The following is a 21,117-nucleotide window of genomic DNA, read 5'->3' as shown; positions in this document are numbered from 1 at the left end:
AGGAGGGACAATGCTCCTACATCTCAGACCTCTGAGTGCGTCTCCTTAAAGGAGAAGATTTGCACATCTGATTTCTCAGGACCTCCTTTAGGACCTGATTTTCCAGTGCAAGGCTAATGTAGCTATACTGGGAAACGTGGAGATAAGGCAATTCCGACGGAAAACCCGCCACTCCCGGAGGGAGACGCGGGATAAGGTTTTTTTACGGAGTTCGCCACGTCGTTTGACTTTTTACAAACCGAGCCGCCCCTGCTGCGCTCCCACGGCCGAAGTCCAGCGCCCACAGAGACTTTCCTGAGCTTATCAACATACCCTTAATGGATATAATTCACCCTGTCGGGTTGTTACATGGCATCTGAACAGCTTAAAAGAGAACTACTGTCAATGACCTAGGACAAGAGCCAAGGTCAGTGACTTCTGATTGCGTGTGTGTTTGCGTGTGAGTGTGTGTGTGTGTGAATACAAATTTCTGCGAGGCCGTCAGAGGCTGGGCTGTGCTTCGGTGTTCAGTGGATCTCCCGTGATGGTGCTGTAGACTCTTTCTGTGTCAGGGCCATTGGCAGATCACTGGCAGAAGTGCATAGGATCTGTAGTCTCTGTAGGAAAAGCCAGTTACACACGCAGTCAATACAAAACACACTTATTTACAGTGTTCTTGTTGATAAACTGATTTTTTTATAACAGTATTGCGTAATGCTTTGGTATCGATTGTTTCCTCGGTTTTAAAAATAAGCCCATTAGCCACAACACAATTCGGCGGCTTCCATGGCATCAATAAAGTTTTATCTTATCTTATAATGCATCACATGACTCTCGTTCACTGAGCAGCCTCCTCAGTCAAGGTGAGTGAGTGAGAAACGCCAAAGGGGCCGTAGCTGCTGTGTTAGCTTGCTGGACTGAGTACTGGGTTCACTGGACGGCACCCACTAGGACATCGTTACCCACAATTCCACTGACTCCTGAACATCAACATCACTGATCAGACATGACAGGGGGGGTTATAACCCTGGCACATATACAAATCCAAGGCAGAGGTGCCAAGGGTGAAAACTGATGACACAGAAGTGAAGGTTTAATAAAGGCTTCACTCTCTTTTAATTAATTGTTTGGTTTTGAGGTCTGTTTACTGCCGCCGTCTGACTCTTATCTGAACTTCCTTATCAGTAACAAACAGGACTGACCGCTAAACCTGTCCATGGTAACGTGTTCAACATGTCTCTGCTCACTAATGCGTCTGTAAAACATTTTGACTTGATATGACATTGTATAGAGTCACATTCAAATTACAGTCCCCTCTTGACTGACACAGATAAAATAATGTCCTCAACGCTGGGAGCTCAGCGGACCTGTCGGAGCGTTCCCGGCGTTCTGGAGAGGGCGTAGAGCATCCAGAGGGGAACCAGGAGGGTGGAGGACAGCGTAAACCACCAGCCGGCCGCGTAGCCCCACCACGGGTACTCCACCACGTTATTGAACTTCAGCGGAGTGAACTTCACCAGGTAAAAGAGAAACGTGGCCTGGACAGACGAGAAACGTTGAAAAACACGATGTTTTATGTTGAGATTGTTTTGACGAAGACATCTTTTTTGGATAAATAGTCAAGATAAATGTCTAAATGATTAATAAACACAATTTAGCCATTTAGATCTTATTTCTGTGTTCAGGGCAAAGGGACGGTGTGTCACACTTATCTCTGTGACTAGCAAGCAAACCTACTGTCTCTCCTCCTCAGATCAAACAAATCGACAGTGACTGTAACAGACCATAATATAAAACAGAGACGGACAGAAATTCTACAGATAGATCATTTTCAACAATAAATTGATTTAAGCCTATCCTTTCATGAAATGATCAGATTTCAAACCCCATACTTTTGAAATAAAAAGCCAACATCCAATTGTTGGATGCGGTCCAGGTTTTTGCCTGGATTTGTAATCAGCCCGAATCCCCATATTTAAACTCTCTTTACTTATTACGCGCATCTGATAAACACCCATTTGATCTCCACACACACACACACAGAGTGGGTTCACTCAGCGTTAACACTGACAGAGGGGAGAAGACAGAAAGAGAGTGATTCTGTTGCCAAGAAAACAATTCATAACGAGTGTCCGTTTATGTACCTACAGCTAAATTAGTCACGACGGGCGAGATGTGGAATTATGGATGATATACTCACTGAGCACACCACAGGAGTGACGTATTTCCAACAGTACTTCATCAAGGGCAGTGGACGGTAACCAATCATATCCTCAATATTGTCATAAAGACGGTCAGCACCTTGCAGGGAGAGAGCCACGAAAGGTCAGTCTACACCCAACAGCCTCAAAAGAATTTACAGAAACGCGCTGAAGTCAGCTTCAATTAATCTGGACAAGAACACAAAGCCTTTTTTTTTTTTTGGGGTGGTAACGAATATTTCAGCCTGTGGAAAAAGGAGGGTCATCTGCCTACGCCTGTCTTTAGTTCTCTCTCTTCTCTCTTCGTATCTGGTCTCATACTGAACTTAGAGGTGGCATTTGTGTCACAGACAGCTCTCTAACGGCTACATGCTTGGTTTGTGTTCTGGTCCCTTTGGATAAAGGCGTCTGCTAAACAAGTAAATGCAAAACGTTAGTGTAACGGACAGGAACAGCTCCTGGGGTGAAAGGGGGTTAAAGGTCACGTGTAGAACTTTTTTTTTTTTTTTTTTGAGTTTAGAAGCCATTTAGCCACAGTATGGCTTTTTAGACGCCACTCCTCACTCCTCACTCCTCAGCAATGTGTCATACGTTGAGCCCACAGGGTTTTTTTTGACTGCTAACGCTGCCAAGAGTATCATGGATGAGCTCATAAAGGTTTAATTCACAGTGAGGCTTAAGAGATTGCCGTGAGGCCTGCGTTTTTTTCACTTAAGAGAATATCATGACTAGAGTTGGTGACGGCAAGGGTAAGTTATCATCTTCGCTGGAGAGCTGCCAGGTTTAGTTCTGATTGAAGTATAACAGGACAAACTCCCTACCCTGCGCTCTCATTCCTGAGGGCAGGCATTCCCGCAGAAGACAAAGGTGTGTCTGTGTATGGCTTGGCCACCAGTTCAGTGTGAGATGTGGATGTTCAAGGTTCATGGGTGACTCAGGCACCAATAATACAGGCAAGGTTGGTAAGATATGAAACAAACAACCCCCCCCCCCCCCCCCCCCCCCCCCCAACAGACACACACACACACACAAATCTCGCCTGTTCTCTGTGTTTACTCACCATACACATGACCGACAGACACAGACTGAAGGATAGCGAAGAGAAGCAGAGTCATCCCACTGCAGGCATAGTAGTCAAACAGCTGGAAGATATACAGCCCACCCTAAAGCAAACACCAACACACACACATACACACACACGCAATAAACATGGGTCACAGAGTCACTGCATGACATCACTGCAAGGAAACCTTTCACCTGGAAAACTGGTTACATGAACCCTACTTTCACTCTGGATTCTAACTCTCTCTGTCTCTCTCTCTTTTTTTTTTTTTGCTCTGGAGCAACAGTAGAACTCTATCCTGCTTGAATGGAATTCTCAACTTCAGTGTGCTCATGTTGTTCTAGAAGTGCCAGTGTTCTAGAAGTGTCAGTCTTCCAGATGTGTGTGAGTTTTACGACTCTAAAAACAACTGTCTTGGATACCCTGGACATTAGACTGATAGCGTTTCAATGATTCGGCTAGAATCATAACTCCAGTCACTACATCTAGAAAACGAAAGCAGTTTAAAAAGAAAAGGAAGGAAAAGAAAGCCTAAAAAAAAAAGACCTCTCTGACCTCTGTTACCATGACCAGGCCGACAAGGAAGCAAAAAGTGCTGATGAAGAGGAGGAGGATTTTACGACGGTGACCAACGAGGAAGTAGGAGGGGTGCATGTCTGAGATAGACGTCGCCAATGCCTCCAAACCCACAAACTGAAAAAAGGAATACAGTCACAGAGCTGTTACACATACCACAGGAAATACAGCTTCATGTCTATGTCTACTGCACCGCAAGTTTTTTTATCTCTTCTTTTTTTGGCCAAGACGAATGTAATGAAACCACATGGAGGCGGCAGGACCGGTACTGAGAGGCCTAATGGGTCTGCTCTGGGAAGAGCCGTGGCCGGCACACTCACCTGACTGTCCAAGCCCAGCAGGATGATCATGAGAAAGAAACAGATAGACCAGAGCTGTGGGACAGGCATCATAGCCACTGCCCGCGGGTACGCAATGAACGCCAGGCCTGGACCTGTACACAGCGCGTGCGCGCACACGCACACACATGTACACACATGTAAACACACACACACACACACACATATGTACATGTACACACACACACACACACAGGCATAGGCACATGAACACACACACACACGCGTGCACACACGTACATGTACATACACACGCACCCAGACACACAGGCACGCATACACACACACACGCATGTACACACACAAGCACACATATGCACACACACATACACGTACACAAGTGCATGTACATGCACACACACACACAGAGGTAGAACAGAGAGGTAAGAATAGTGTAGAAATGTGTATTTTCATAATCACAGTGTGGGCAGTGCAGGGATGTGACTGAGTGTCTTTAATGAGCTGTACCGAGGGGGAAGATTACCTGACTCAGCCACCATCGAGATGTCCATTTTCTGCTCGTAGGCCATGAAGCCCAGAACAGAGAAGATGGCAAATCCTGCCACAAAACTAGTCCCACTGTTCAACAGGCACAAGTACACACAGTCTCTGGAACGGAGAGAAAACACAGTGTCAAGTCGCTAAATCGACGACGTGAATTCTCCATACATACACACAATTCTCCAAAAACATTACCAAGTACACAGCTGGAGAGTTTACTCATGTGAAGCGTGGGCTGGGCATGAGACACTAATAGAGATGATTCACATCTGAAAATTCCCACGTCAGCAGTAAAAACGCCAGTGTTGAATGGACTCAGACTCTCTCAGAGTTCATTTAACTCCCTTAAGAGTAAAAGTAATACTGCACAATTGCCCACTTGTGTTGTTCTACCATAAGGATAACATAAGGATGTAGCTGACATTCCTCAAAATGTAGCTGTCTTTCGAATACACTGAAAAAGTAATTGTTTATTTTGCCAACAGTTTAGAGAAGGAATAATCATTGTCTAGTACCAATCTGATGTAACATATGATGATTTTTTTTTTAAACACACCTGATAGCATTAACGGAGTGTAGAGGGGTGGACAAATTTATGGCCCTACCAAACCAAACCAAACCAAACCAAACCAAAAAAAGGATTCTGAAACCTAGTGGGAAGCAGACTTGCACCTCTTTCTCAAAGAACTGGACCTTTGGTTCATCAAGAGCGGCCCAAAAACTACCTTTAGAAAACACTTGCCTTCCTGTATAATAGTACTGTGCAAGGTTCTGAAGCAGTTCTAAATGGGCGGAGCAAACCCAATCCTTGCTAACCAATAAACATTCAGAGATTGTTGTTGACGTTCCTGTATTTTTTGTCCACCCCCCACACAGTCACTGTTCCAGTTCACAGCCTGTGTCAGCTCAGCTCAGCCTCAGTTACTTACTTGTAACAGTTGTTATTGTACTTGTTATAACTGCCGAGCGCCGTCAGGCAGCCAATACAAATTGCATAGGAATAAAAAATCTGAGTGCCTGCATCCATCCACACCTTGACATGAGAGACAGACAGAGAGACAGAGAGAGAAAGAGAGAGAGACAGAGAGAGAGAGAGGAGAGGAGGGAGAGGGAGAGAGAGAGAGAGAGAGAGAGAGAGAGAGAGAGAGGAGGGAGGAGGGTGACTGTTACAGTTCATGTCATCAGGTAAAACTAAATATCACACAGTTTTTTAAAAGGGTGGGTGGGGTTGAGGCAGAATTAAGCTAAAAAAACAAAACAAAACAAAACAAAACAAAACAAAACAGCGTAGAATTTGCATAACAGAAAAAGACAGAGAGAAAACAAATTATGACAAACGATAAGGGTAATAAATGCTTTTCTCGTCACGCAAAAAACTCTGAACCCTCTACGTTTACACACCTTTGACACACATAGATTTTCACCGGACACGGAGGGACTCATATTGCTTGCACTGATAAGATATCTACATAGCAAACGACATTACAGAGTTTTTCAACATTGCTTAGAAACACAGGAAAGCACACAGAGGGCAAGAGATTTTTTTTTCACCTTTGACATAATTTCTAATTGACCAGTCCAATAGCCCTGCACCTGAACTCATGACCAGGGCCTTAGACTCCCTTTATGGTTTGGACCTGCTGTACACACCCAAAACACATCCTCTCGCATAGAAATAGACTCTTATCTTTTCTGAGGAGCTACTTTTCTCTGACTGGTCTCTGTGTGTTTCTCTGAGTGTTTCTCTACCTGAGCCAGTGAACCTTGCTGTGTGTGGACTGGTCTCTGTGTGCTTCGTTACCTGAACCAGTGAACCGTGCTATGCGTATGCTGGTCTCTGTGTGTTTCTCTGCCTGAGCCAGTGAGCTGTGCTGGGTGTGTACTGGTCTCTGTGTGTTTCTCTGCCTGAGCCAGTGAGCTGTGCTGGGTGTGTACTGGTCTCTGTGTGTTTCTCTGCCTGAACCAATGGGCTGTGCTGGGTGTGTACTGGTCTCTGTGCGTTTCTCTGCCTGAGCCAGTGAGCTGTGCTGTGTGTGTACTGGTCTCTTGAGTGTTTTTATACCTGAGCCAGTGGGCTGTGCTGCGTGTGTACTGGTCTCTTGAGTGTTTTTATACCTGAGCCAGTGGGCTGTGCTGCGTGTGTACTGGTCTCTTGAGTGTTTTTATACCTGAGCCAGTGAGCTGTGCTGTGTGTGTACTGGTCTCTTGAGTGTTTTTATACCTGAGCCAGTGAGCTGTGCTGTGTGTGTACTGGTCTCTTGAGTGTTTTTATACCTGAGCCAGTGAGCTGTGCTGCGTGTGTACTGGTCTCTTGAGTGTTTTTATACCTGAGCCAGTGGGCTGTGCTGCGTGTGTACTGGTCTCTTGAGTGTTTTTATACCTGAGCCAGTGAACCGTGCTGTGTGTGTACTAGGGGTGTAATAGTACGCAAAAGTCACGGTTCGGTATGTACCTCCGTTTTGAAGTCATGGTTTCGGTACAGTGAAAAAAGACACGCAAAACATGAAATTTCCTTTCATTTATTATGAATTTACTTGTAAACTTATAAACTTGAGCAAACTTGTAAATAATGGCAAACTGGCCATAATTTCCAGTTTGCTCACCACTCTGTGTTTTCCTTGGAAACGGTGATATTCGCAGTCGGATGACGGCATCTCAAATGAGTAATCATGTTCGATATTCACATCTGGATGATGCCGTCTCAAACGAATGATCACGTTCAACGTACTGCCAGCAACATACCCGACTTCAGCTGGACAATGCCGGCACGCTGCCCTCGTCCTATTCTCTTGCCTTTGCCCATTGCTACCGTAGTTCACTGGAAAACCGAAATCTTCCCAAACAGGAGACCTGAAGGATACGGGAGGTATCCTGAAGCTGGGGTGTTACTTACGAGGCCGCATCGTTGAACACGCGCTAATTCAGCTGCTAAATTACGGCTCCGTTATGGAACAGGAGAGGAAACGGAGTTTTTTTTTTTTTTTTTCATTTTAGTTCCGCAAACAGAAATGTAGAAGAGAGGACAAAACGTATCATTTTATTCGCTGATGTTTCAGTCGACTGACCATCAGAGCATAAAAAAGTTATGCACGTAACGCACGTGGTTATAGCTGGACTATATTCACTCGGATCATAACGCGCACCAAACCGAACATCCTGTACCAAATATGTGTACCGTTACACCCCTAACACAAAACATACAGCTCGACGCAAGTTTAAATAGAATAATAATTTCATGATTTACATGTGTCAGTAGTGTTAATTGTGAAATAAAAAATGAGTTTTGTTACCTTAACGTAATGAGAGCTCACTACAGCTGTTGGAAGCGATTCGGGGGGGGGGGGGGGTTGATGACACGAGACCGTGGACGTTTGAATCGCGGTTTTGGTCTCGGTTTCAGAACCGTCACAGCTTTAGTGTGCACTGGTCTCTGTGTGTTTCTATACCTGAGCCAGTGAACCGTGCTGCGTGTGTACTGGTCTCTGTGTGTTTCTATACCTGAGCCAGTGAACCGTGCTGCGTGTGTACTGGTCTCTGTGTGTTTCTATACCTGAGCCAGTGAGCCGTGCTGTGTGTGTACTGGTCTCTGTGTGTTTCTATACCTGAGCCAGTGAGCCGTGCTGTGTGTGTACTGGTCTCTGTGTGTTTCTATACCTGAGGGTCAGCCAGGCGTGCCGGATCTGGGTAAAGGTAGAACTTGATGCCATCCAGGGCTCCAGGCAGCGTCAGTCCACGCACCAGTAGAACCAGTAGCATCAGATAAGGGAATGTAGCAGTGAAATAGACCACCTATGAGAGGACAACATACTTAGTGCGTTACACACACACACACACACACACACGCCAGCAGGCACAGATGTACAAGCTCAGTCTGTTACAAATGTATGTATATAAATGTACACACACACGCACATGCATACTCACTCTCTCACACACACACACACACACACACACACACACACACACACACACACACACACACACACGTTAGCAGAAATGAAAGCTATGTATTTTGTTTTTCTCTCTCTGTCTCTTTCACACACCCATACACACACACACACACACACACACCCATACACACATCAAAGCATTAGTAAAAAATGTAAAACATGTACATTCTCTTTCTCTCTGTCTGTCTGTCTCTCTCTCTCTCTCTCTCTCTCACACACACACACACACACACACACACACACACACACATACACACATCAAAGCATTAGTAAAAAATGTAAAACATGTACATTCTCTTTCTCTCTGTCTGTCTGTCTCTCTCTCTCTCACACACACACACACATACGCACACACACAAATAGGACTCACTTTGCCTGTGGACTTCACGCCTTTCCACACGCAGAAGTAACAAATAATCCAGGACAGCAGCAGACAAAGGGCTAATTCCCACCTTATGCCACCCAGTTCATACACACTGTCTGTGAGTTTCAGTACTTGCATCCTGGCAAACACAGCAAAGTCAGCAAGTCTTTGTTTAGTCATTGTGCCTAAACAAATATTCTCAGCCATACAAAGTGAATGCAGATCTATGTGCAGGTGGCTGAAAACAAAAGCATGGAATTTCTTACCATTCTTATCTTTAAATTAGGCGTAAAATCTTTTCACTATACTGCATCAGAACAGCCAGTTGTCATGGCAATGATTTTGGAATTAAGAATCAAGGGAAGGAGAGACTCATCCTGATCTCACTGCTTTAATTTAGGAACCGTCCCTCTTTACCGTAAGGGCAATCTTAACACCGGGCAGACCATGGTGTACACATGACATGCACAGGAGGTATACTAACACGTGACATGCACAGGGGTATACTAACACGCAAGTTCACACTTCACAAGAAGAAAGCGCAAAGTTCAGTTCACACAGATTAAAATGAACCAAGTTCACGTTCATAGTTCGCGACTTTGAATTTTGAACAAGTTCACAGTTCCAGTTCATTACTTCTGTTCTTTTTTTTTTTTTTTTTTTTAATGAGCTGCTCCGAGCTTATCTTTTTCAGTAGAACCTTCTTCAACTCGACGTGTCGTTGCAAGTTTGATGACGACACGGCTGAAGTTCGGACGTCTTTTGATATGCTCATTTCAACATTCCTGTATAGGTTACGAAAGCAAATCCCTCAGATATTACGTGTGAAGGAGGTGAACGAATATCAGTGTAGCCACATTCGTTTCTAATTATTAGACTACCTTAACCACTGCATGAAGTGTTCATATAAAATGTCATTTATTCGCGCGACCCATATAGAATAGCCTGGATATACGACATACAGTGCCGGGTGTTAAAGATGAATTTAAAAATCCCTTTTAAATTTTTAAGGAATGGCTACAATATACACATTTATCCATCATCACACGCCTCCTATTTTTTACGTTTTGCCAAAACATTGTTTTCACATACCAGCGAGGATCTAATTGCATAATTCAAATTGTAGTAGTAAAGAAAAGCAAAGAAGGCTACATACTGAATCCTCATTGCGGACATGAGGATGTCAGCAGCAACTGCGACGGCCCACATTTCTGAGATGCCACCTTCTAATGCCTGTTTGTCTTTATATATGTCCGCGGAAGGGGCACGGTAGAATCTCAACTTGTTGAAAACTTTGTTTTAATGTTTTAATCAACCCCCTGTAATTTAATGAACCGCACCAGCGACACGATGGGATCGTTGCTATATTCTATTTTGATTGTAGATGAACGACGCTCAAATTCATGCTCTTTAGTTGCAAACAGATACGTTCACGTTCACCGAAAAAAATGAGCACGTTCAATACACGCGCTCTTTTAGCGCGTCGATGCACAACACTGCTAACACGGAACATGCACAAGGGGCATACGAACATGTAACATGCGCAGGGAATATCCTAACACGTGTATACTGCATACCATCAGGAGAGGAGCTGGATGTAAGATTAACTAAAGCATTTGACAACTGGTCACACTTCAGAAAACTGTATACCGTTAGACACAGTTTAAACCTCTAGCCCATGTGAATCATACACTGCATATACATTGGCTGAAATGGACTACAGTCTCAACGTAAAACATAGTTTGCAGATTAACATTTGTACAGTAGAGAATACAGCAGAACGACAGAAACGAGTTGTTCTGTGTTCTTGTTCTTCTTCGGTTTGTATTCTGCCTGTCTGGGAAGTCGCTTTGGATGAAAGCATTTGCCAAATGCATAAATGTAAAGTAGTGAGAGAGAACTTACTCCCAGAATTCCCTCACTGGCGACGTTGCGTTCTCCGCAAAAGTTTCGTTGTTGATGTGACTGCGGTCAAACTCAACGCAAGTGTCTGTTTGAGAAGACCAGAGAGAGAAACAAAAAAAACCCCCCTCAAAACATAATAGTGATGTTTACAACAATACTGCATTATGACAGTTAAATCACGTTTTTGAACTATGCAAAACTCTTCACAATGCAAACACACACTATGTTAAATTGTTTGCGTTTCTGACCTACAGAAGGGGAGGGTGGGGGGATGCTGACCATGGAAAAAACCTGAGTTAACTATTTAATCGGCTGTGGCTAACACATACACTCCTTGACTCATCTCCATACTGTCTGCTGCTACACAGGCATGGCAAGAGGTCTGAGTGGAAGATGAGAGTGAATATTACAAACAGCCCGTGACAACACTGTAACTCAGTCTGGACTCTGGACCTTACGGACACTGAAGGGCCCTGTGACCTCTTTGCTTTCCAACAACTTTTCCACTTCAGCGACTTACCGGGCCATTCCTGAATTTCACAACAATCCTAGCAAAAATCTTACCAAAAGTTAAAATGTTAGTTTAGATCTCTATCAGCGAATGTTGCTTAAACATCCACACAATCGTACGCGCTGTGTATTTATCCCCGGTTGCAAGTCATACAGGTACAAACTGGGCCAGTGCTAATTGTGCAAAAAGCATGAGTGATGACCACTGCAAACAGCATGGGTACTGACCAGTGTGAACAATGTTTTATATACACAGGCACTGCAACTGTTTTACATGATAGAGGACACACTATGTACTATTAAGTTTATTTCCTTTATACCTGTGCATTTTGACCCATCCAAAGCAGTGAACACACAACACACACTATGAGTGTTGACCAAATGAGCACACACACACTAGGAGGCGGTGAACACATACCCGGGGCAGTGGGCAGCCACACAACCGTAGCGCCCGCGTCTCTGACCATTAGGCCAATACTGCACTTAGCACATTTATGACAGACCTATCATTTCCTTTATTATTTTCTCTAAAGGTAGCTCCTCTGTAGTTATTATATCTATTATTTAGCTTTTTTTTTTGTGTTTGTTTTTTTCCAGGCCGCTGTACCTGTGTTCCAAGGGTTCCTGCAGGACGCCCAGGGCAGCTCAGCGCTAAAGGAAGAGAAGAGATAGAAAAAGGCCCACGCCAGGATAATGATGTAATATATACTGGAGTACAACACGACCACCTGGGCCCCGTAGCCAAGTCCTGGACAGAACAAAACAACAATGTTAAAGAACAAACAAACAAAAACCAAAAACATCAACTGACTGATGACATTCTCTCATTTACAATTTGAACTTTCACCGTGTTCCTAACCTTACCACCTGTTATTATGTGACTGTTAACATGCGACGTTAACAAGTACCTTTGCTGGTATTAAGTGCTGGGTTTTGATACCAAACACAGACATGGAACCGAATCCTTAAGAAGCCAACATTTAGGCGTAACAACACGATCAACAATAATGATTACATTCCCTTTATCATATTTAGGGTTAGATGTTTTATTCAATGAAATTTTAAGTACCAACTACTAGGGAGCTGATAACATGAGGATGAAGAAGGTCAGAAAAAGACACAGGGAAGAGAGATGATACAGAGGAGATTATGGCTCAAGCACAATTACGATCAGTGATGTGTTCAAGCGTGTGGGTCCTTTCACGTTTATGCCCGTTGCTGAATTTCCCCCTAAAATGCTGAATCGAGGCAAACTGGCGGCAACCCGTAGTGTGTAGAACGTCGCATTTGAATGTCGAAAAACGTGAGTGAAAGTCAGAGCGTAAATGCAAAATCCCGTGCCCTCCAAGTCCCCCTGGCACATCACCTGCTGCCAAACGACCAGGGTGCCAGATGGGTGTTTCAACCCCGTTTCAGACGCAAAGGGGAAAAAAAAACCAGTTGAGCAGGAAAAAAACCTGCCTTCTGTCTTGGTGACTTGATAATTCAAGGACACAGTTATGACAACCTGTTAAGCCCAGCTGATAAGGAGCTTGCGTAATTCTGCCGGCAATCACAGATAAGAGTATAGCTGTATATTGTATATCGTTAGCGACTGTTGTGTTTTGAGTGGGGGTGAAAGCGATTTGCCGTACTATAATCTGGATTAAATCTCTACACCTGTCACACCTTTGTTTACTCCTCTCTCTGGTCAAATTCTCCGGACTACGAATCGCTGTTCTATCCTGTTAATTACCTAATTATCATGCATTCCTGTTTCATTCAGTCACCTCAGGTCTCCCTGTGTGTGTGTGTGTGTGTGTGTGTGTATGTATATATATATATATATATATATATATATTTATATACACATACATACCCTTTGGATTCATTCAGTTCTCTGTAAAGTCTCTCAGTTACTACAGTGTACCAAGCTATGTAATTCTGATTGTCAGTTTCCTTACCAACCTTGCCTAGTCTCCCGTTTACAAGTCCCTGATAGCCTTCAATTACCTGTTCTCGTTCTCCATCTTTTGTTTGTTTCCTGACGCTGACTTAACGATAATAAGATACAATTAGTCAGCACGTGAATCTAGCCTCCCTGAGTTTACGTGACGAGGACTTTGGCTGTTTCTGAAATGGCATACTACACACTACTCGTATACTGATCTTGACGTAAAAGTAGTAAGTAGTATGCAGTACACGAAAAATAAAAATTTAGCAGTACACGACAGTTACCCGGATGATGTACTACTCTGGTGAAAATTTGCAGTATACAACCAGAGCTCACTTCGTCGAGTGCCGCATCCCACGATGCAACACGGTGATTTACAACGGCCAAAAATTTAAAAAAACATGGTGGACAGCGACAGAAGTAGCTCCAACTTCAACTCCAGCTGCAGTTCCGAATATAAATGTATCAGTTGCATATTGTGGTGTAGTAAGTCTTCATACGCTTTCTTATAGGGCTAATTTTGATAGATGTTTGTTGTAGTCGGCTGTTGTTCGTTTTTAACAGAACAAATTGCCCAACCGATAGCAAACGCATAGCACACTGCACAAAAGTTCTCATACTTGCATACCATACTGTATACTGGGGTGGGGAGTAGTGTGCAGGACACAGTGTATACTGGGCCAGTATGCAGTATGTAGTACACTAGTATGCCATTTCAGACACAGCCTTTGATATAGCTTCACTGGTACTAACCACCGTTACATTCTGCTCATGATCAAATTATCATCCACATCTGCTTCATTCATTCAATCACCTCATACCACTTGGAATTATCCAGTTTTCTATGAGGTCTCTCAGTTACTAAAATGTACCAAGCCATGTCATTCTGAATCAGTGTGGTTTCCCCATGTACAGACCTTGTTTAGTCTCCTCTCTTCAATTACTGAGTCATATACCTGTCCCACCTCTCGAGCCTTTAGCTGTTTCCCAAGTTTGATTTGACTTTGACAACACCTGGTTAACATTCACAAGTTAATCAGCCCACGAATGGCTGATCCAATTGTCCCTTTGTTTGTAAATGTAACCTGTAACCTGGATTTCCAATTACAACCTTGCTGTATGTGTCCTTGGTTTATGTGTAACGCAAAAGGTTTCTAGAGATGTTTATGGAAAATGTATAATTTCTGACTATATTGTCACCATGTTTTTGGTGGCACTTCAGAATCCCATGTCCCTGTGTCAGAGTTTGAATCTGTCAGTCAGTGCTGCTTCCCAGAGTGATGACTTGAGTACACAATATCACAAACAATGTGATATCACATGTAATGTATCACATGTAGAGGTTCAAACGCAATGTTAATGTTCACTTTTCTCTTTAGAAATATTTTATCCAATAACAAACCGGATATTTCGCATAATGTTATACTTGATTACAAAGTATTGGCTAATTGTTCACCTTTGATGATGGAATCTTTTGTTCAGTTTTAACCGACTCTCTGGTATTGTCTCTGGTATTGGATGTAAAAGTTGTCCTATAAAACATGGACATGCTTTGAACCTTTTTTTGGTGTGGAACCCAAAGGTTAGCCTTTTACAAAAGCATGTTATCTAACAAACGTGATCTCAGGAGTAAAAAGGGGGAAGATCTGTTAAAAGTTAAAAGCGGAAAATATTTTGTCCTATTTTACTTGGGGACAACACATGTTCACATTTGTCAAAGACATCACATGAAAAGCAAACACACATTTGACCCTTGAAAAACTAGTACGCATCACGGCGCTACTGTAGGTGTAGAACAGAAACACTCACCTTCAAATAGAGGGCAGATTTTCCTCCAGCAGGTGACGGAGCCTTGACTGGTGTACTGGCCCAGGGACGTTTCCAGCAGGAAGAGGGGAATGCCACAAGCAAACAGGAACACCACATAGGGAATGAAGAACACACCTACAAAACACAGCAGCCAACCATTTCCAACTCGGGGTACACACTCTTTCAGTTTGTACACGCTAAATCTTTACTGATACAAACGCTTAAGAATCTTTATACCGAACGCTAACGAAGCCGACCTTCTTTTAGTTATACGTAAGGACCACCGTAGATGTTCAGCTGATGATTTAATGACGGAGAATAGCAAAAGCTAAAGCGAATGATTACCAAATGATCACTGAAAAAAAATTTCTGGCCTATTTTACTGGCAAATTAAATAAGTTAAAATCACAGATATTCTGTACTGTGGCATTTGGACTCCTATTTCATTATATCAAAGCGAACCTGTAGGAGACCTATTCAGATATTAGAGAGACATAGAGAATGCGTATGGATTACAGGCTGACACGGAGTAAACGGTGAAACCTTTGTCTCATGCTGCAGAGGCTGTGTAATTGTGTTTGGAGTAGACGGCCACAAGCTCACAACTGACACTCACCTCCACCGTTTTTGTAGCACAGGTATGGAAAGCGCCATACGTTTCCCAGGCCGATGATCTGTCCCGCTACAGCTAGCAGGAACTCCATTTTACTGGACCACTGACCTCTCTCCTTCACCGTCGGGCCAGGACGCACCGTGTCTGGATAGGCCAGTTTAAAATGGACCTCGGGATCCAGCTGCATCTCCATGATCCTGTAGAGCGAGACGAACACAGCTGCTACAGAGTCCAGTGAAGAGTAGGGTTGGACAGATTACACGGCAAAGGAGATCCATGGATACAGTGTTAATTTCGTCGACGAAAACTGTGACGAAAAATGTTCGTCAACTAACTTTTTTCCACGATGAAAAGAAGACGATCAGCAAATAAAAATGCACCTTTGAAAATAAACACTGTGAGGAAATATATTACCATACTCGTTGACCAGTGTCAGAGACATACGAATGGACAAGCAATTATAGCCTCTCTTCTCTGGAAATCGAACTTTAAACATTTTAAGTAACCTTAACTTGGCAAACAGCCAAAAGTCCCATTATGTACGATAATTTGATCATTTTGTGACACTTAGCATGAGTAGTTGTAATCAGGAAAGGCTATCTCATTTAAATTAATTTCCCGACACAATCAGGATAGTAAAACATGGATCTTAGGTGGGTGCTTACGCATCTCTTCTTTTAGCCAATCATTCTTGTTGTGATGATTAATTCACGAGCACGAATGTCCTTAACCATTAATCAAATCTGTACAAATCAAAGGTTTGGGGTGTTTTATACTGACTACAGTACATTACGGGCCAGTACTGTATTTACCCAGTGCAATGCAATTATCGTTATAATATTACAAGTTAAATGAGCTCGTCAAATGAGCGCCCGTTCATATGAAGAGAGTTTGCACTAGATATAGCTTACTGCTGCATCCACATGAAAACAGCAAAAAAAAAAAAAAAAAAAGGGTGCTGAACAGGAAGGTGAGGACAGGAGAGTGGCAAAGCTTGTCTTTAAATAATGTGGCTTGTCGGCGATGTCAAAAAGTCGTTTGTCTCAGTGAATGCCTGTTTTCTGAATTTGTTCTCTTGTGGTTGTATTATTCAATGGGTGTAAACAAAAAAAGTGAATTTTCATCTTATTTTTCTGTGGAAATGCATATGCATGAGATTATGTTTTAGATTAGTGTTACATTTGTTTGAATGAACGTGTCGTCCAGTGCTATCAATGCAGGCGATTTACAGAGGCGAGTAATGCAGTGTTTGCAATGCGTTTTATTTTCAGTTCTATTATGGCTTAAATACGTCTACAGATACGTTCTCCTTCTTCCGAGAGTAGCCATCATTTAAATTGCCAAGTTAACGTTAGTTTAACTGTTTAACGTTTGATTTCCGGATGGGGGAATATATAAATTGCTTCCATTCGTCTGTCGTTTACATTATCGTCTCGTTATTATTCGTCAACGAAAGTGGTAATAGCCTATATTCGTCACAGTTTTTATTTTCAAAGGTGCATTTTTATTTAGTTATAGCCTAGTTTTCCTTGTGGAAAGAAGTTCGTTGACGAAATGAACACTAATGTTGTCTGGCACTAATGCGACACATCATCAGTTGCCTCAGGTTGATCCGCTAGAAGATGTGCCAAGCTGGACGCAGTTTTGCAAACTTCTCAAAAACCTCTGAAACGTGTGTGGAGACGTTTTCCCGTTATAATCTTTGTCCCGAACATGTGGTGTCTTGATACAGTTCTAAACACAATACACTCATCGTAGTAAACTGATCCAAAACTTATCCGAAAACCATTGCAAAGCCAGGCAGCACACCTCCTATGCTCTTAGCAGATAAACATCGTGCCCGTACACGTCACGTGATTAGATGACATAAATGAATCTCAGAGAAACAAATACATAAGGATTTTAGCGGTGCAACAGCATATGCTAACCCTCTCATGTTTACTTCTCTTGTTTACTGTGTCTAAGTTCAAAACAGACGTGACCCCTCACAGCCTCTGCAATATCTAAAGGCGCATTTGATTTACTTTAATGTTAACCATGAAAAATAAATAAATACGTGGAAAAAAACCCCCTCAGAATCAAAAACAGGCACACCAAAAAGAAAAAACCCGACTTTTTTTTTTCATAGTGACGCATTGCCTGGCAACCATGTTGAACTGTTAAAATTCCAAGCGATGTGTCTCTAGTCCTGTTTGTGTGGTTCAGGGCATATGCGGTTTTGTAATCGTGCCCAGATTGTGCCCACAGTGCTGTCTTTGTTTTGGGCCACAGGATCTGTCGAGAGACGTTAGAACAGCTGAGGGAAATATGGTTTATCACAGAGCACCGTCTCAACCCCTCAGGCACTGTCACTGCGTTGCTTTTTGGCAGAATCTGAACCTTTCAGAATGGTAACAGCTGTCGTGCCAGTGGTGTAGATGAATTAAAGTAAATGGTTTGCTATCAAAAAAGCTAGTCACTTACCTGTAACCGTAACTTTATTTGATAATCTGAGCCCAGCTAAACAACAGTTATTCTGAAAAACTCTATTTACAGCCCAGCCCTCTGAACGCTGAACCTAGAAATTAGGCTATTCAAAACAACTCTTCATTAGCACTAACATATACTAAATAATAGCATTAGTTTAGCAATGATACTTTTAGAATTCAATATTCCAAGATATCTGAGTTTTAGAATCACCACATTCAGTAAACTAAGAAATGATTTATCGCGTATTCAAAGAATAGAAACACAACGACACCTAAGCTACATACGAGAGGTAATGGTAGTGAGAAAAGGAGTGGAGAGGAGTAGGCTCGGCCCCGTTCAGGTGTGGGAGTTGATGAGATTGATTTTAGGGGGCCGCGAGCAGGACTTCTTGTCCATACTGCAAGTCTTTAGCGTCGCAGATGTTCCGAAATTGAGAGACTGGGCCGATTCTTTTAGAGACGAGCAAGTGGAGACGAGCTGAGGCTGCATAAGTGGGTCCATTCGGAGAATACGTGAAATTTGACGAACAGTACCCGGTTTTAACGGACACCTCACTGACATGTATGCATGGGACGACCGGACACACTGGACAGAGAAGCAGCTCGTATCTGAATTATCCAAAATTCACGTGTACCCAAATTCAGTTGTATGTTCATGTAAACGTCTTAGTAATATGTTTAACAGTGGTGAAGTTGAACAGTGAATATATCGGGCTAAGTAAATGACTGGCTCAGTATTTGACTGTGTAGTGTTACGCACGGGACTCTCCTGACCACAAATAGTAAGCAGCTTTAAGAACAAAGCGGATGAACCGTAACGTATATTTATTTATCAATATCCGGAAATAAATATGTTCTCTCACTTCAGACTTGTATTCGCCTTTCGTATAACCACATTTTCGCGTGGTGGGCTGCGCTCTAATTCTTGTACGAGCTACACAGATGCTATGAGAACAGCAGGGAAATAAACTCAGCTGAGTATAGAGCACAGCTGAACCCTGCTTTTGAAACAGCCGGCTCAGAATCGCTATGACAACGTGAAACATGAAAACACATGTGTAGTCTTTTAAGTCAGGAGAGAGCCACTCGCTAACTGCAATGGACTTGGCAAATGTAAATACTGGACTTTCAAACGTATCTCATTTATCATGTCTCTTCGTACGAAAGTCTGTGGCTGAATTTTATTTGATTTGAGGTGGAATCCAAACTGTATCTATGGTCTAGGCGGCTTCGCAAAACAGGAAAATTCTCTGTACACTGACAGAGCGGTGCTGTCCCCCGTGACCTTTGGCCTACATTTAGCTGTGACAAGGCTACCGCTGTACAGCATTTCGCCGCGCGCCCTGGTTTCAATGCCGGAGAAGGTTATACCCCGCAGTAACGCTTACTGAATCTCAAAACCAGAAACTGCAACTAGTTTTAAAAGGAGTAGAGTAAGAAAGAGGGAGAGTGAGAGAAAGCGACACAGAGAGAAACGGAGACAGAGGGAGAGAGAGAGGGGAGATAATAAGGAGGAGAAATCTACCTGATGCACGCTGTAATTTGGAAGTTGAGAAAAGCGATCTGCCGCTACTTTGCCATGAAACTTAGGCTGTTCAGTGTTTTCCGTTGTCTTCTGCCTTGGTCATGTGAATGAATGAGTTGTGTTCTCTTCCCTTTATAACCGTGTCCATGTAGAAGTTTGAGTGTGTTATGTGTGTTTATGTATGTGTGTGTGTGTGTGTGTGTGTGTTGAGATGTGAGGCGGAGCTTGGCGTAGTCAGTTTCTTTAGCAGAAGTTGGAGGAGGGGTGTATGTGTTGTGAGACGCACATGGTGTGGAGCTCAGTTTCAGAGTATGACACTTGGGGGCAGACTTTCTCTGAGTCCATTGAGGTCCCGGCTGCATAGAACGCTCCGGAGTGAAGCTGTTCTTTTTGAGTACTGGATGGTCGGGTAGTTTACGCCTGCGCTTCGGGGTTCCGAGCTAGCAGAGTTTTTCTTCTGTTCGTTTACTGATTCTGTATCTTATATTTCTTTACTAGTGTTTGAGGAGCCCTTAAAAAAAGAGGAACAGATCCTATGTCCTTATTCCAACTGACCTGTTGTTGTTGTTGTTGTTGTTATTATTATTATTATTATTATTATTATTATTATTATTATTATTACTGCTACTACCATTATTATTATTATTATTATAATACATGGGGAGTTTATTGGGGGTTTTATGACTGAAGCATATGTAGAAGGTATTAGCTGGGTAGTAAATTTACTCTCTTGTAGGCAAATGCTTCTTTTTAATGATTTCCTGGCATAGGTAGAGACTTAAAAAAAAAACAGCCTGGAATCCCAGAGCAGAGTTGTAAAGCAAACATTCGGACTGCAGGCTCCTCCAACCAGAATCCCTTAAAAACATGTAGAAGAGTGATATCAGCCCTCAGGAAAAAAAGAAGACAAAAATCACCTTTTACCTGAGAGGGATCCTTAATACTTTGTCCAGAAACTCAAAGAATGAGACAAAGAATCAAGCTAAGAGTGACCTTGGAGGTTAATATCATCAATATCAGGTTATTTATGTAAATATTCAAAAAATGTTGGAATCAGCACTTTTGTGAGACTAAAATCATCCAAAATGTTAACACTGTAAATGTAAGACTTGAATGACAGAAGTATCTGCAAGAGCCAAGCACAACACAACACTGTTCTTTTTCAGTCCAACTAAACAAAGAACAGTGCTGCTCCTCTTCAATACCCATACAGAATGTCGTATTATCTCTGGTGACAAATTATAAAATATATCAAACCAACAATTATTTAAAAATTAACGTTTACAAAAGTGTCTGGATTTGTGCAAACATATGATACCAACAAAGCGTTTTCACAAAATACATTTAACCAGAACGCCAGAGAAAATATATGAGGATTTTAT

General features: G+C 42.6%; 1 protein-coding gene across 1 annotated transcript; it reads right to left on the bottom strand.

Annotated features, from left to right (window-relative positions):
- Nucleotides 1–411: 411 nt before the first annotated feature.
- On the bottom strand, nt 412–19,901 carry LOC115813681 (sodium- and chloride-dependent GABA transporter 2-like). The gene is made up of 15 exons (XM_030776225.1): nt 19,736–19,901; nt 15,746–15,939; nt 15,130–15,264; nt 11,995–12,135; nt 10,878–10,962; nt 8,979–9,111; nt 8,313–8,447; nt 5,588–5,691; nt 4,642–4,766; nt 4,140–4,252; nt 3,799–3,936; nt 3,241–3,343; nt 2,180–2,280; nt 1,347–1,517; nt 412–596 (listed from the first exon to the last, which is right to left on the bottom strand). The coding sequence occupies exons 2-15, from the start codon at nt 15,933–15,935 to the stop codon at nt 507–509; spliced, it is 1,764 nt and encodes a 587-aa protein (XP_030632085.1). The 5' UTR covers nt 15,936–15,939; nt 19,736–19,901; the 3' UTR covers nt 412–506.
- Between the last annotated feature and the right edge of the window lie 1,216 nt (nt 19,902–21,117).

This window comes from Chanos chanos, chromosome 6 (genome assembly GCF_902362185.1).
Source record: "Chanos chanos chromosome 6, fChaCha1.1, whole genome shotgun sequence".
NCBI lineage: Eukaryota > Metazoa > Chordata > Actinopteri > Gonorynchiformes > Chanidae > Chanos > Chanos chanos.
Note: the sequence above shows the minus strand (reverse complement) of the source record. Positions and strands in the feature narration are given on the sequence as shown.

Coding starts and splice junctions, on each gene's coding strand:
- LOC115813681 (XM_030776225.1), bottom strand. CDS start 15,935: ATGGAGATGCAGCTGGATCCCGAGGTCCATTTTAAACTGGCCTATCCA. Junction 10,963..11,994: donor CAGGAACCCTTGGAACACAG/GTACAGCGGCCT, acceptor CTTCTCAAACAG/ACACTTGCGTTGAGTTTGAC. Junction 4,253..4,641: donor CTCGATGGTGGCTGAGTCAG/GTAATCTTCCCC, acceptor CGCTGTGTACAG/GTCCAGGCCTGGCGTTCATT.